Source organism: Epinephelus moara, chromosome 4 (assembly GCF_006386435.1).
Source record: "Epinephelus moara isolate mb chromosome 4, YSFRI_EMoa_1.0, whole genome shotgun sequence".
NCBI classification, from domain to species: domain Eukaryota; kingdom Metazoa; phylum Chordata; class Actinopteri; order Perciformes; family Serranidae; genus Epinephelus; species Epinephelus moara.
In genome coordinates, this window is record NC_065509.1 from 9,060,082 (window position 1) to 9,076,059 (window position 15,978).

General features: G+C 39.3%; 1 protein-coding gene across 4 annotated transcripts in view; it reads right to left on the reverse strand.

Annotated features, from left to right (window-relative positions):
• The window catches only part of myot (myotilin), a 35,606-nt gene that overhangs the window by 12,783 nt on the left and 6,845 nt on the right, over nucleotides 1-15,978 (reverse strand). For 3 of the 4 annotated variants that reach the window (XM_050042707.1, XM_050042705.1, XM_050042704.1), the window contains exons 2-9: nucleotides 10,959-11,010; nucleotides 10,407-10,620; nucleotides 10,104-10,166; nucleotides 9,778-9,919; nucleotides 8,329-8,352; nucleotides 7,202-7,321; nucleotides 6,865-7,069; nucleotides 451-670 (exon numbers count right to left, since the gene is read on the reverse strand). In XM_050042707.1, coding sequence (XP_049898664.1) covers nucleotides 451-670; nucleotides 6,865-7,069; nucleotides 7,202-7,321; nucleotides 8,329-8,352; nucleotides 9,778-9,919; nucleotides 10,104-10,166; nucleotides 10,407-10,620; nucleotides 10,959-10,966 — 996 coding nt within the window. In that variant the 5' untranslated portion in view covers nucleotides 10,967-11,010. The remainder of the gene's footprint in view (nucleotides 1-450; nucleotides 671-6,864; nucleotides 7,070-7,201; nucleotides 7,322-8,328; nucleotides 8,353-9,777; nucleotides 9,920-10,103; nucleotides 10,167-10,406; nucleotides 10,621-10,958; nucleotides 11,011-15,978) is intronic. The other variant, XM_050042706.1, reaches the window with a different exon arrangement.

Genomic DNA, 15,978 nt, shown 5'->3' on the forward strand with positions numbered 1-15,978 from the left:
CTCATTTAGAGAACAAATTCAAAAGAATATACAAGGTGGAGTTAAGAAAATCAGTGCCAGGGAAGTTGTTTGTTCTTGTCAACTAATGTTTGTTATATTTTCTGATGTTCAAAATGAAAAAAAAAAAAAAAAAAAAAGCTAGATGACAATTTTAATTAAAAATATATAGCTACACCACCTCAATAAACACCAAATATAGGTAAGAGAGGGTAAAAGAGACATATTATGTATATTGCAGACTACCTAGGCTGCATACTTTGCATTTATTTACTTATTTATTGATTGGTGTTTTCTCTTTGTAGCCTGTGTCAATATTAAGTTGCCATTCCGTTGCCATTAACCTTTTAAACATGTACGATGTATGAAGTCACATAAGACAGTAAGCATGAGGCCATCTGTAGCAAAAAGCTTCTCAAAAAGCACAAAACGTAGTGTAAGAAATGTTCTTACAGTGAAACTGATCTTGCTTGGGGTGAACAGCTTGGGTGTTTGGCTTTTCTCCTTGGCTTGGGTTGGTGGTGGTGGTGAGGGTGGAGGGGGAGGGCTGGGCGTGCGGGCTAGGATAGTAACCTCTGGTGACCTCTGATCCTCTGAGCTCAGGGCACTTCTGTCCTCCCTTTGACCAAAGGGTTCCTCAGAGGAGTGGTTGGCCAGCTGAGGCTCTGGATAGCTGACAAACGAAAACAGACATGTCAGTAAAGGTGTGAATATATAAAACTTCAGGTTCTGGGATCTGAAGCAAGTGAAGAGTCGGGGGGGCTGATGGGTGAGATACTTGTAGAGCTGACACTAGGTTTGAGGTGAACAACCTGGAGATTGATCAAGATTGTCGCAGATAAAATTTAGCTTTAGAGGCTCTGTGTGTGATTTTTATCACAGCTTTTACTGTATCCCACCAGAGATTTCCAGGATACATAAACTCAGTGTGATCACTTTGCCTAACAACAGGAGTTCCTGTTCAGTTGTTTTGAAAGAGGTAAACACAGGCTGCACGAGCTAACATGTAAACATGTATTTCTCAGTAGCTGCCATGTTGACATCACACTTATCTGATGTTGATTCTGAACCAGCTGATGTTCACCATATTATTTCAACAGAATAGTTTGTGACACAGCCATGAGATTTTCACCATCAAGATCAATACGTCAACTGGTGAGCAACATTAAAAAGTGTCTTTAACTGCATAAAAATAATGCTCCATTACGGCTTCCATCGTACTACTGGGACCGTCTAATGAGAGTAACAGATATCAATGGTTCTGCTCCCATTTCTGCCCACTCAGTAGATTTCTTCCTGTAACACCAAGCCTGGCTGGTCCTTCACTTTTATTCTAGGAAAGAATGTTGTTCCCATGACTACCACGTAGTCTGGGCTACGCAGGAGCATAATGACAATAGCAGTCTCTCTCATTGCTTGCTCTCACACACACTCATTTACTTACACACACTTGCTCACTGTTTTTCTGTGGTTCTCCTGGTCCCGTGAGGGCTCAAGACTGTTTTGGCCAACCAGCATCATCTGACACTGAAAATACACTGATGGACAATGATGTTTGTTTGGACCATCAGTACACCTAAATCTTAAAAATGAGTGGTTTCTAAATGGACAAAAATGTATGTAGTTGGAAATGGCCTTTATGGATGGATACATGTTTAACCAAGCAGTCACTATGCCACACAAGTAATGAGCAAAAGGTTGAGTCTGAGTGGCTAAAAGCAGTTTCTGAAATATCCCACTAACTAAAAGACAAATGGAAGTCTAAAACCTCTTTGGATAGTGCTGTAACTTTTCATGTATAATACCTAACTGTCATGGTCCGGGGGTCATGGTCAGGTAACCACACGTAGAATAAATACACAGCATGTAGACTGATGCATGCAATGCAGAGCCGAAGTTCACAAGCTTCAGTTCCATTCAGAAACTTTTAGCCGTATAGCGTTAGCAAAATATGCTGACTCTAGCACAACAAGCTCACTGGCGTGTGGGTCAGTCTTACTATGGCGAGTGCAAATGAAACACCACAGATGAAAGTACCGCCTGAGTGTTTCCTGTCAACTACAACAGCGACAGAGAGAGAGATGTGTAGAATATGAGGAAGGTGTGCAACATTGCTCCACTGTTGTAGGGGATGGGATTAGAAAAACATCCCACATGCTAATGCACATTCGATGACATCACCCAAATGTGCAGATCACCAGGACGAGGAAAAGGTGATCTGTATTTTGTTTTTTTTCGATTTTATATCATAGGAGATGATTTTCAGTTTTACTGTCTGTTGTGACCTATTGCCTTTTGTGAGATAATAATACAAATGTGTTTGAGATGTTCCGTATTTTTAGCAATTTATGAAGAGTTTACCAAAGTTGTCAGTGGATAAAATGTTAACTCAGTCCTTAACAGAAGAATTCTGTCTGTCTTTCACACTGGAACTACTATCTGTTCAAAATAAATGATAAGAAACATGTCCTGATTCATTTGTTTTTTTCTTACTGTCCTGAACTCGCACCATGAGTTTTATGTAACAGATAATGATTTACAAACTGTTTTACAACACTGTCACTGTGTTTCTTTTTCCTAATGCAGACAGGTGGCTTCATGAAGAAGAAAAAAAATAACCCTTGAGTTTTAACGTTCATGATTTTAACTGTTGTTGACACTAACTATTGGAGGCCACGCCCACCGTGGCCACGTGACCATGCACAGCAAGTGTTGTACTTTCTATACTGAAAGTAATTTTTGTATGTGTGTGTGTCCGTGTCCACTTGCATTTGCGTGTGTGTGTGAGTGTGTGTGTGTCCACGTGCATTCGTATGTGTATTTGTGTGATTAAGCGGGCAAAGCTATATTGGTCTTGGAATTCGGACATCAGCTGGCAGGTGCAGATGCTCTACTGGTGACCCAACCCCTTTTAAAACACGCATGCACATGCACATGCACACACACACACACACAAACTGCTTGGCATTGTGGGTAGGAGAATGTGAAGATGACCTCAGTCCTCTCTATGACCGGTAACAACAGAGAGATGACAATTTAAAAGCTTAAGAGACAGATAAGATCATTTTGGACAGTTTCAAAGAGCCTGGTAAACTTTTGGAAAATAACATTATCTGCTGGATTCTGAAAATACTTCAACACTGTACTGACACATTATTCATACTGGGTGGTGAAAGATAAAATGCATCATTTTCATTGAAAGAGGGATTGTGAATGAGCATAATTTTCTCCATCCATTCAATCTTTCTGTCTACCTGATGATCAGAAACAGAACTGGATTCATTCTCATAAAGGTGGACAAATTAAGCATCTCATCACTGTTACAGCTTTTCAGAATAGTTCTGATCAACCCAATAATATTACATGTATCAACTGCCGTAATGTACCTTCAACTTAGCCTGATTGGTAGTGCTTTTATAAAACTGGAATTTCTACCTTCAATACAGTAACTTCAAAAATATTGATATTAAGTACCATTTTCAATACCATGGGGAAAACTGACACTGAGGGAATACAATTATATTATATGATTAAATTCTTAATAAAGATAAACATAGGAAGGCTAAACATAACAATGACCTTTTTTTTGGTTAGTAGCAGAGAACAGTAGAATGACAGTAGTAAACATAAGGCTAACAATAAGGAAGAGCGAGAAAGCACAGCTGGTACCGGTGTACTGATGCTGCAGAAAATGAGTATCAAAAAGGTTTCAAATATTCAGAATGGATAATGAGCAATAAATCAATATTTTTGACAACACTACTAAGTGAACGCAATAAACTGACCAATCATGTCATAGTCCTCCCTCTACATATAGCACCATTTTATCTTTTAATAGACAAGAATATTTTGTCCTTGAAAAGTTGAATAATTTTAAACATCTTTCGATGCCATTTTAGCATATTTTGATGACAGCCAGTCAAGAGTTGAAGCCAAAGGCGCTCAGGATAAAACACTCAAAAAATAAAAAAAAACACAGAATCACTCTTAGATGTGCCAAACATGCAGTGCAAAACATCTAAAGGAAAAAACACAATTTGTTTTCACAGGTGAAAGTTATCTTTACTCAATCATAATAACTACACATTCTCACCATGGATCTGAGATCATTACTTTTCCTGTAGGGAAAAAGTCCAAATCAACAATAACCCCTCGCTTTACAGATAATTCCACTTCGTCATCTAATAATCAAATCAAATTCAACCATCAGATTAACTTCTGGTTGGCCAGAGAACCTCAACATGACCTTAAAAGCCAGACCACTACCAACAGTTCATGAACAACTGTTGTTGTGTGCAGCACTGAGGAAGGGGGGTTTCTGAAGGACACAGACGCCATGTCTGCACTTCACATTACAGATGAGATCATAGCACTGGACACCAATATGGACACATAACACTCAGCCAAACATACTTCACACCATGAAATACGCACTGGATTTGAATATGAACCAAAGCATCAAGTCAAAGTTTAACTTACACTCACTGAAGAGAATCAAACACCAATAAAACAAAAGCGGTGGTAAAGTGGTAAAATATAACTTTATATGTCACTAAGTAGCATCTATAGCATTCTTAACTATACTATTTTTCATCTGCTGCGATATTACATAACTTTTAGTGGCATGATTTATGAACAGGCTATATTTCTCATCAGTTGAGAATTAATTTGCGTATTAAAAACTGCAAAACACTGTTGTATTCACAAACTAGTGTCTCATTAAGGATGCCCATTTTTCCACTCTTTATCACTGCACACGAACACACCATTCCAGCAAACTTGTTAATCAGTCACTTCAGTCCTCACACATTGTTTTCAGTATTTCCTCACTCATACAAAAAGTAGCCTAATGGTGGGTTGTGCACCCATGGGACCACCAAATACAATCCATTAATGGGACACACTGTTCATAGCTGCCTCACGTTTGAGAAAACAAATGACAGCATCATATGATCAACGATATGAGCTCTGTTGTATGACAGCAGGTAAAGGGTTAAGTCTGAAGGACACACAACCCATATCACCACTTTACAGATGAGCTCATAGCCCAATCTAAGGCACCACTTGGCTTAAGTATGGGCTGCCTGGCATATAGCAAACAACTCAAATACACAATGAATACCCGCATTTAAGGCGCCTCTCTATGTGGATCCCTGAAGCAGCTCCAGACAGTTTACAGAAAAGTTACAGCTAATATTATAATTCAGTTCAGTTCAGTAAATTAGATATGTGTATGGACACTAATATCTCTCTGCTTTCACTAAGTTTCAACTGTGTCAGGGGGTTTTCAGCTACACTTCTGTGAAACTAAGAAGACAACAGTGTAGGCTACAGATAAATTATACGCCACCTAGTAGAAAACGAGGAATGACGTCGTTGGATTAATTGAAACTATATGACGACTGTCTCTGTGACAGAGCACCAAACCAGATGACACAACGCCCCCCAAAATAGCCTGAAGTTCACTTTCCAAGTGCTCTCAACATAGTTTGACCTTTTCAGGAGGACACTGCACACATAGCACGTTTTTATGACATAAACAAGGAGGGAAAATTAGCTTGTTTAAAGATTAACGCCAGTTTAGAAATACATTAACGTTGAGTTTGAGAGGTTTCAACGGTGACTGCGGCTGCAGGTCGAAAAGCAGCCGTTCAGTTACCTGTTTAACGACAAGAGGACATTTTCTTACCTCGTTAAAGTTTCCGCACCCTGTCCTTAAACTTCGGTACCGTAAAGTTACCGGCTGAATGAATTTGGACTTTCCCTGTGTGACGGGCAGCCCAAAGTAACGATGAGAAGCAGCGGGAGGCTGGACTACAACAGGTGACAACGCGCGCTCACGAGAGGAGAGACAGGGTCGCGCGGGTGCAGCTGATTGGTTCAATTTTTGTATGGAGATAGATGAGTCTCAATAGTATTAATGTGAGCAGATCGACAACTAATGTGTAATCTGTAAATATAAAACACCTTCTACAAATACAAACAAAGATTTGTCTACTCAGATAACTATTTTTGCAAATATAAAACAGATCTGCAATTACACAGTCAAGTTTAATTAAATTTTATTTTTTAAAGGACTCCTTATGCATAAAATACATATTTGCAAGCGTAGAATGGAGATTCACAAATAAAAATGAATTCATAAATATCTGTTGGAAAGTTGTAAATGTTGGAAAGATATTTTGTTTAATTTGTAAATTAATTAAATGTATTCACAGACATTTTTTATTTGTGGATTTGTATTTGATGCTGCATTTTATTTTATATTTGCAAAGCAGTTTTTGTGTGTTGAAGGTGTTTTATATTAACAGATTACACATTTACACCACAGACTGTAAAAATAATTAACACATAGATTGTCGATCTGTTCAACCAAATAATATTACGACCGATCTCAGCATCCTCATCCCAACTGCATGTATTCAACCTGGTTCATACACAGAGCTCCTTGGACTGGCAGAGTTGCCTTTAAAAATGATTTAATCAAAAATGATTGATTTATTTGTATTTATTATACATTCTTATTTATTTATTTTAACATCAATTAGCATTTCAAAGCCCTTCTCAAAAGCTTCATGTTCTTAATAATAGGCCTAAATAATAAAGCCTATTCAGTCATTGGTCCTATTAGGCAAGTCTCATGAAATAGAAAGAAAGAAAGAAAGAAAGAAAGAAAGATGATCTTGAAAATTGGCTTCTTTTTCCAATTTTGATACAACAGCGACCTCCTGTGGCAAGAAAGATGAACTACTATCCATCTCATATGTGCCTACAATGTCGGGAAAAAAACTTATGCGCTTGTGTGTGTGTGTGTGTGTGTGTGTGTGTGTGTGTGTGTGTGTGTGTGTGTGTGTGCCATCCACTCACTCTGCCACAGGGGTGTCATCCTCTAGAGTGCTGTCAGGCCACTCAGGAGGGGGGAGGGTCGTGGAGTCAGGCAGCTGAGATGGAAAGTCTTCGGTGCCCTGTCTGAAGGAGGAAGTCTCCTGTTGGAACACTGCCTCCCTTTCCTGTCGGAGAGAAACTGACTCCTGCTGACCAACGGCCTCGATCTCCAGCTGCTCCTCCAGATCTGCAGGGAGGGGTGTAGAGCAGGAGATGAGTGGGTCTTAAAGCAAGCCTGATCATTTTTATCATATGATATAACTCAACAGGTGACCTTATATTAGATAAATTACGGTGCTGTATAAATTGACTATCTGACCATTGTAAACTTCCAGGAGTGCTGAGCAGGAGACCGTGCCGAAGGAGTTGAGGGCCACACATTTAAACAGGCCAGAGTCTTCTGGAAAGGCCTCTGTGATCACCAGTGTACACAGCTCCTCTGCACAGGGTGACACCAGAACATTAATGCAGTTTTTTGTGAAATGAAAAGTGTCATTTCCACACATAATTAAGGCTGCACGGTGTCTAAAGACTAAGTGAAGTAATCATGCTTAATAACTGATGTACTGTGTTTTTAATGAATGTTTGCTTATAGTGTCAGAAAGGCCTTGGATAAGTTTGTGGCCCAAGAGGGGCGATAAAATAAATTCACATTCTCTCTTGAAACCAGTGAGAAAGCACTCAATGAGTCAGGTTACGATACATTCACCAATGATTATTTTGATCCTTGTTCCTTGATACATGTCACTCACAATAACTTACATGATTGCACCATAGTTGAAGTTAAACTAATTTCATGCTGTTCCCTCTCGCTTCCACATGGAGTCGCTGTTGTGCCAATCGGCAAAGTTCTCTACATCAATAACATTATATTTTCTGACAAAAAAATCTGTATGATATGTTTTTACAGTTCAGCTATCAAATATGTGTTTGCAACAGTATACTCTCTATTGGTATAAGTAGTGTGTATAGGAATATGTTGTTCTGTATAAAAGACACATGTACTGTAAAACTTGTAAGCTGACGTGGCAGGAATCAGTCAGCTATCTTTCACCCTCTGCTGACAGCAGTTCTGAGCACTAAACTTAAAATATAATGTGAAATATGAAACCATATCCCAGTCCAAAACCTTCATACCAGTGTTTCCCAACCTCTTTGGCTTGTGACCCATTATAATGAAGCTAAGCCCTCACCGCACAAGTTGTTAGCTGTTCAACCATGAGAATAATTTTTTATCTAAGGTTTGTTTCATCATGACGACTACCAGGGGACCAAAGAGGTGAAACTATTCCGTTTTTCACAAAAACAGAAGTTGATCAAATTGAGAGCAAAGTAAGAAAAGATAAACAATCTTCTGTATCAGATTGACCTCAGGACTCGCCACCCCCTCACTCTGAGAGCCACTTCTTTAAAACCATTATTATGTAACCAATAGTCTGGACTTACCTGGCACTGATGCAGAGCTGGCCTCTGGGAAAACAAGGAGAGAGAAGAGTTATTTCTTATATATAATGAAAAGAAAGTTATCAATCCAAGATGCTACACATACTAAATGAATCACTTAGCAGCACAACGGTAATGTTGCCAGACATGCAGTCAGTGGTAATACAATGTTGAAGTCATCTATTCATGCATCAGTGGCGCCCCCAGAAATTTTCTATAGGGTTGGCCAGATGGGGCCACTGAAAATCTTAGGGTGGCACACTAACACCAGAAGTCATAACTGAGTTTCAAGAATTATGCTGATGAAGTATACTATAGGTTAGTTGTTAACTATGTCAATATGGAGAGTAAATTAATCACATACTGATACACTCTGGTTTCTTATTTTACAGTTAAAACAACTAATTATTTGATGTGCATAGACTAATAATGTGTTATGTATCTATACATGTTGGGCAATTTATTGTCCTTCAAATAGGCTGGTTGTACTTTTCCTTAAAGAGACAAATATACAGCTTTAATTTGAAGTAGTTCATTGATTTTAAAGAACAAAACATTTACTGGGAACAAGTGTTTTCATATTTAGGGGAGACCTGTGGGTATGTAAGGAACCCATTTTCATTCAGAAATCTTGAGGTGAGAGTTAAAGGGACCCCTTTAAAAACGGCCACACCAAATTTTTTAGCCCCCTTCCTGACAAGCTATGCCGACATGGTTCAAGCTGGCGTTGCAAATTTTTATGATCAGTCAAATGGTTAATTGTAATTTAAAACAAACAAAAAACATAAAAACTGTGCTTATAGCAAACAATACTAAATGTTTAATCCTCAATCAAAGCTTGCAGCGATATATTGCATATTCTCTGATAGCATTGCATAGCCTATGAAATATAAAGAGGTCTAGACTTATGAAACACTAAATAATGCTTTGCTTGGCCCGCTTTATTTGTCAGTGTCACCACCATACCCTTCTTCCAGACCCAAAGATGGCTGCCTTGTCATAAATTAGTTTTATTGCACCCTTTTTTTTTTGCTGATGCTAATTATTGAAAGATGCTTTCAAAATACACCATTCGTTTGACAGAATGGCATAGGATATAATGGGAAACTACACAATGTGTATATTTCAGAATCAGATCTTTTTTTGATTGATTAAATTTAATGACCAATTAATTGATTGTCAAAGAATCATTATTATCCCTAGTTTGTACTGATTAAAGCCCAGATACCAAGACACCTTCGGGCTACCTTAAAAATTGAGCACGCCACAGCCTCCTAGAGACAGTAACGTCAGCTCCCAATTATTTTTGCCAAGGGCCAGCAATTTTATCGGGGGCGCCACTGTCATACAGCCTCAAAAAGACTTTCTGTTAGTGTAACCAGAATCTGAAGTCAAATCCATGACTCATGTCCAAGTCATATAACCCCCGCCCACGGCCAAACACACACTCACTCTTGCGTAGTATCCTAAAATCATCAGAGTCCAGCACTTGCTCGTCTTCTCTGTACCACATGACCTGCAGGGGTGGCGTTCCCCTCAGCCTGCACTCCAGGACCACCAACTGGCCTTTCACAGTGGACACATCATGGAGGCACTGGCAGGGGGGATGATGATGGATGCAGGGGCGGAGAAATGGAAAGAGGATAGAGGAACAGAAGTCTTAGAGGATATTATTGCAATCAGTAATCTTTTGTCTGTGTCATCCAAATGTTTTCCTGATTTTCGTCATTATTTTACTTTGTACTCATTCACAGTAAGTGTGTTTAAGTGTGTTTTACCTTAACAAAAGTAGGGGCCACTCCATTCCCTGAATACTGTTGATTGTAGATGGGACTCTGAGTCTGGAAAAACATCAACAATCATTTTACTTATTTGCTGGTTTGTTTAGGAACAACTAAATCCACACTTTTAAATTAGTAAACTGTATACAGTCACTTCTTATACTATCCAATGACTTAGGTCCCAGCCTATAATATCAATATAATATCAATTATACCCCATATTCTATATCTGAGGTTCAAAAGTTCAAGGCTATGTCACATTCACCTCCCCAGAAGTTTCATTTAGAAGTCGTGACATACATTGTGAGGTGATTCATTGGAATTTGTAGTAACTACCCTCTGAGGGCTGACACACAGCGGCTGCACAAGGCTGGAGTGTCTCTGAGCGAGCACTGTGGAGGAGGAGCAAGAGGTGGAGGAGCAGGAGGAGAGCTCTCGGGAGGATGAGGAGGAGGAGGAGGAGGAGGAGATGGTCAGGGACATGGTGCTGGTCTTCTTCTGCACACTCTGGATGCTACGCAGTCACATATCAGCACAATTAGGACAAAACTTTTCTGCTTATGTTTGTTTTCTTTATTGTTATATAGTAACTCCTTGATATGTAACATGGGAATTTTGTTATTTTACAGTTCATTACAAAAGACTACTGAGATTTTGTGCACAGCTGTAAGATGAACTGACCAATCTGCCAGTGTGTGCAGTTTTTTTTTCTTCCATTCAGTTTGAAGTCAGTTAAGTTTCTGTCTCTCTCTGTTTTGTGTGTGTGTGTGTGTGTGTGTGTGTGTGTCTGTGTGTGTGTGTGTGTGTCTGTGTGTGTGTGTGTGTGTGTGTGTGCGTGCAGGTCTAACTTACTGAGCCATGTTTCAGGCAGTCCAGGAGGCAGTGACAGAGGTTGCTTTACTCTCTATAAACACAGAAGCAGAGTGTCAGACATGTTACACTCTCTCCTTCCACAGCTTGCATTGCAGTTATCACTGTTATAGAATCTTGTGTGTAACTGCGGACACCCAGAAGACATTCAGGTATAGAGATAATAAGTAGGGTGATGAGAGATGCATGGCCAACAAAATCTCTCCTTGGATACTGAAAGGGTTTTTTTACCTGCAGAGTTTCTGACCCTGAGCACAGACAATATTTGCAAGCACCTGAATTATAACAAAAAAACTGAAAAAATATGATTCTGCAAAGAAGAAGTTTGCCAGTACACTCACTCAGTCTGACTGAGCGTCTTTGTTTGGCTGTTCTGATTGTTGGCGGCATTATTGGTCACTAAGAAGTAGTGAAGCATTGAGAGAATGGTAACTGGACAGAGTACTATGGCCACACTTAAGTAGTTTATAAAGTTTTGATGAAGTTGTTTAAATAAGTAATATTCACCAAATATGAGAACAGCTGTGTAAACCCAGAAATCCTGCTGTTCTGTCTGCTCCTTCTTAAAAGTTATCACTGGATTGTACGGAAGCCCCGTGAGGCAAATGAGATTTTTTTTTTTTTTTTTTTTTTCCAAATGATCATTTCTCAAACCTTTTTCAATTTTCTTTCGCTCCATATGTGAAAACAGGTAAGGGGAAAAAAGGGAAAAAATTAAAATTTGGAAAAATTATCCAGGAGTTTTTTTTTCTTTTTCTTTTTTACTGTTTTCGCAGATGGGGAAGAAAATGAAATAGGAGTGTAAGAAGAAGCCTGTGTGTGTTATTCACTGTGAAATTCCTGACAGCAAAATCATTCAAACAAATGTTGAAGAGGGAACACCAGGTGGTCAGTTTGATTTGATTCACACACTTGTCTTAATATTCATAAAACACACACACAAACCAAAATAGAAAAAAAACATTTTCAGTCCAACACAGACATACAGGGACAAAACATATAAAATGAAACTACATAAAACAAACTAAATGGCATGTAGCATTTGGTAATCTGCATACATTAAAGCCATGACACAGGAAAAAATACTAAAAGTGTATGTTTGAAATATGAAGTATGGAAGCCGAAGCATGCTTTTTGTTTGATACAGAGTTTAAAAAACACTTTCCTGTTGCAGTCTACTAATCAAATCTGTAGTTTACAGTAGAAACATGGCTGCCTTGATAGTCAAATCCCATTTTCAACCACTTACTCTTTGTCTTGGGCAACAATACATATCTAATGCATAAGCTGAAAATAACATGTATCCAGCCTACGTCCAAACACATGTTCAGTCCTATCTTTGTCGTGTCTGACGTGGTAACATGTGACAGAAAGTGAACCTCATCAACCACCACAGAATTACCACACACACACACACACACACACATACATATGAACACATATGTGCATTTAAACGCAAAGTGTACTCTTTCACGTCCAGGCTAACAAATGCATCATTTTCTATATACTAGATCACTAAATGTGTCCATCCTGGTCTCACTCTGTTTAGAGATAGTATGGGGTAATGCAGCTAATCATTCATTTCACACCCATCTTTTCACACCCAAAAGACCCCCGCAGGTCCCAGCCTGTTGCCCTCCGTGGCTCTGTCCTGGGCCCAGAGAAGGAGCTGACAGAGAACGCTGAGGTTCAGGTTTCCAGGCTAAATTAAACTCCTGCCACCTCCTGAGCACAGCAGAGACTCTCTGACCTGAGATAAATCTCTCTGTCTCCATTAACAAGACACATACAAGACAGCGGAGTGTGGAGGAGAGAGGGTAAAACTTTCCTTCACATCAGATCTTTGCCCCTGCTCGGTCTTTAACCTCCTCCATCTGAGTTTTTCCGCTCTGACTGCGTGTCAGTGAAAGTGCTATACAGGGATTGCAGCACTAACATCCACATAGACTAAACACCATGGACACCAGATGATCCCAGTTTAACAATAAATAGCTGCAGCATGTACAACATCCACATCTACATCCAGTTTTCCCCTCAGATAAACTCCCAGCAGGTGTGTTTTCGTGTCTGTGTGTACCTTGGTTAAACCTTCCTGTTGATAAAACAACAGCTGCTGCTGAACCCCTCGTATCAATTGTCTCCCGGTTACATAACCGAAGGATTTAAAGCAGTGGCAACAAGCTGCATTCACACATCATCACTAATCTGTTGCTGGCAAGCAGTAGATGGATAGAGACATGCAGGAAGTGCTCGATGAGTTCAATGACGACTGAAACAAGCACACAATATAAAATCATAATGTAAAATCAAGGTGCAGTAAATGTTCCAATTAAAGGATTACTCCAGCAATTTTGTCTTTGCATTTCTACAAAGTCAGTAGAGACACATTAAAACAGGATGGACAGAACTGAAACAGCAGGGGACGAGACATCCTGACTGAGTATTTAGTATGGGTCGAGCTCCAAAAACACTGGTTACTACATTTCCCATGATGCAATGTGACAGTGTCTATCAAGAGAGCCTCCCTTCCTGATAAACAACCATGTGTTTCTAAACGTCATGCCTCCAGTTTGTAATGCTGGCATTGTTTTAAAGACTTTAGTTCTCGAGCTCAAAGCAAGACAACCCAGATTACATCACTGTGATGTCATTTATGACTGTAACTCGATAAAACCGAATGTAAACATCTCATACACTGCAATGTCCTCACTGATAATGTTTCAGAGTGGGGTGAATTATATTGAAACCAACCAAACTGCTATTATATGATGTTCAGCATGAGTAAAATCTAATGCAAATATTTCCATAGAATTATTATCCATTGACATTTAATTCATTTTATATACAAATGAGTTGGTCAGTTCAGAGGTGGGTGATAGTGGCTGAACCAGATCTGACATTTTAAAGGTCCCATATTATTCTCATTTTCAGATTCATACTTTTATTTTGGGTCTCTACCAGAACATGTCTGCACATTTTAATGTTCAAAAAACACATTATTTTTTTCATTCTGTCTGTCTGAATACACCTGTGTTCACCCTCTGTCTGAAACACACAGTTTTAGCGCCTGTCTCTTTAAGCCCCCTCCCCGAAAAAGCCCAGTCTGCTGTAATTAGTCAGTTTTACCAGGTCTTCCTCACCTGCGCTCTCAGCTTCTTTTCAACATCACTGCAGAGGGAGAATGACTGTAACAGCACTGTACCAGCACTTTGTACTTTCATAGAGTTTTATATAGTTTTATTGCTATTTTGTTGCTAGGACAACAGCTTTGGTCCCTGTTTACTTCCTGTCAGCTACTGAATTAACAAACATTTCAACAGGAAACACATAGGGACCCATGGAGAATGTTTATGTTGTCTATGTAATATAGTTGTGACATCACAACTTCCTGTTGCCTTGTTTAAAGGCACAGTTTGTGAATGCAGACTGTGTGCATTTCTCTGTGAATTAAGCGTTTTGATATTTTAACAGTATTTATATCGCACATATACCTGCTTTATAATAAAAGACGACACGGAAATTAGACTTTTTACAATATATGATGTTTAAAAGGAAAAAAAGAACACTATTACTTGTACTATAACATCCACATAATGCATCAGTCTAAGCCCACTCTGCTCCTGTGGGGTCCAAATAAATAAAGTGTAGTCCCTTACTGACCAAATAAACTCCACCAGTGACCTTGAGTCATGTGTGAAGCTGCAGGCTACTTTTGGATCTTCATCCATAATTTAGGAAACGCATTGTACTAACAGATTTACACCACAAATAGCTCCAAACAAACCCACCTGCAGGGTATTTGGTTGTGTGGATACAGTTACAATACAATCTACTGCATATATGACTTGACTAATTTGACTAATGTCGCACTGTATCATAGTCATTAGAAAGGTCAGAAATAAAAAATTCAGGATTCTAATCGATTGTTTGGCCTTCATATTAAAATATAATGCCTGTCTATAAAGGTCGAAAACAAATTTAGCCTGTCCAACTACACAACGTAACACAGCAAATGTGTTGTGTTTTGCTTTTGCAATCAAGTGTTGTGACCTGACATACAACACTGGAGTTTATGTGCCAATGAAGAATACTGGCTGGTATTTATAACACAGTGTATCCTCCTGGGACGATGTTTATCATCCCAACTGTTCTGCTACACAGGACAGAGTGGCTGTACTGTCTCTAACATTCAGAGCTGTATATTACTGTGTTTTTGAAGGCAGAGCCACCTGTTCTCACCAGACAGGAGAGATTCAGACACTCAGGATGAGTCATGGCGGGGAACTTTGTCATCCAGTTTCCTATATATGCAGTTTTCAGAGTCTGGCAGTATATATGTAGGATTGGAGGGAAACACTACCAGGTGATTCATTTGTCAGCTGTTTGTTGCCATAGAAATACCCTCTCGCCTGCATCATTTTGGCTTATGTAACTGATTTCATCCATTAACAGTGTTTACAGTATATTAAACACAAACCATGCACTGTGCTTCTTAATCAGACGCCTGTATCATTATTATTCATTAAAGAGAAAGGAACAATCCTGGAATCGGACAGATTCAGGGGAAAGAAGAAAAGAGGAGGAGACCAACGCCATCACCTACCCACAATCCACCTTGTTAAATTTAAACAAACCACCCACTGTGTAATTCCAGCCCTGCATACAACACCATGAAGCCTCCAACCCCCAGCAGCTCTCAGCTGTGGACAGATTTAGCGCAGCAGCATATTCTCACAGCAGAGCGGGATGTGTTAAAATCCACCAGTGAACAATCATTACATAAGTCTGCGGGCTCCTCTTTGATTGACGGGGCATCAAAATCTATTGAACATTAACATCAGACACTGCAGGAGACTTGAATCCAGCGGCAGGATAACAGTTAAAAGCACCGGAACAATTCATATACCTGCACAGTGTGAAACTGAGCACCCTTCATGAATGCATATACATCACTGTAAATCCAAACAGACACACAGCTGCAGCAGAACAATAACAATATGGA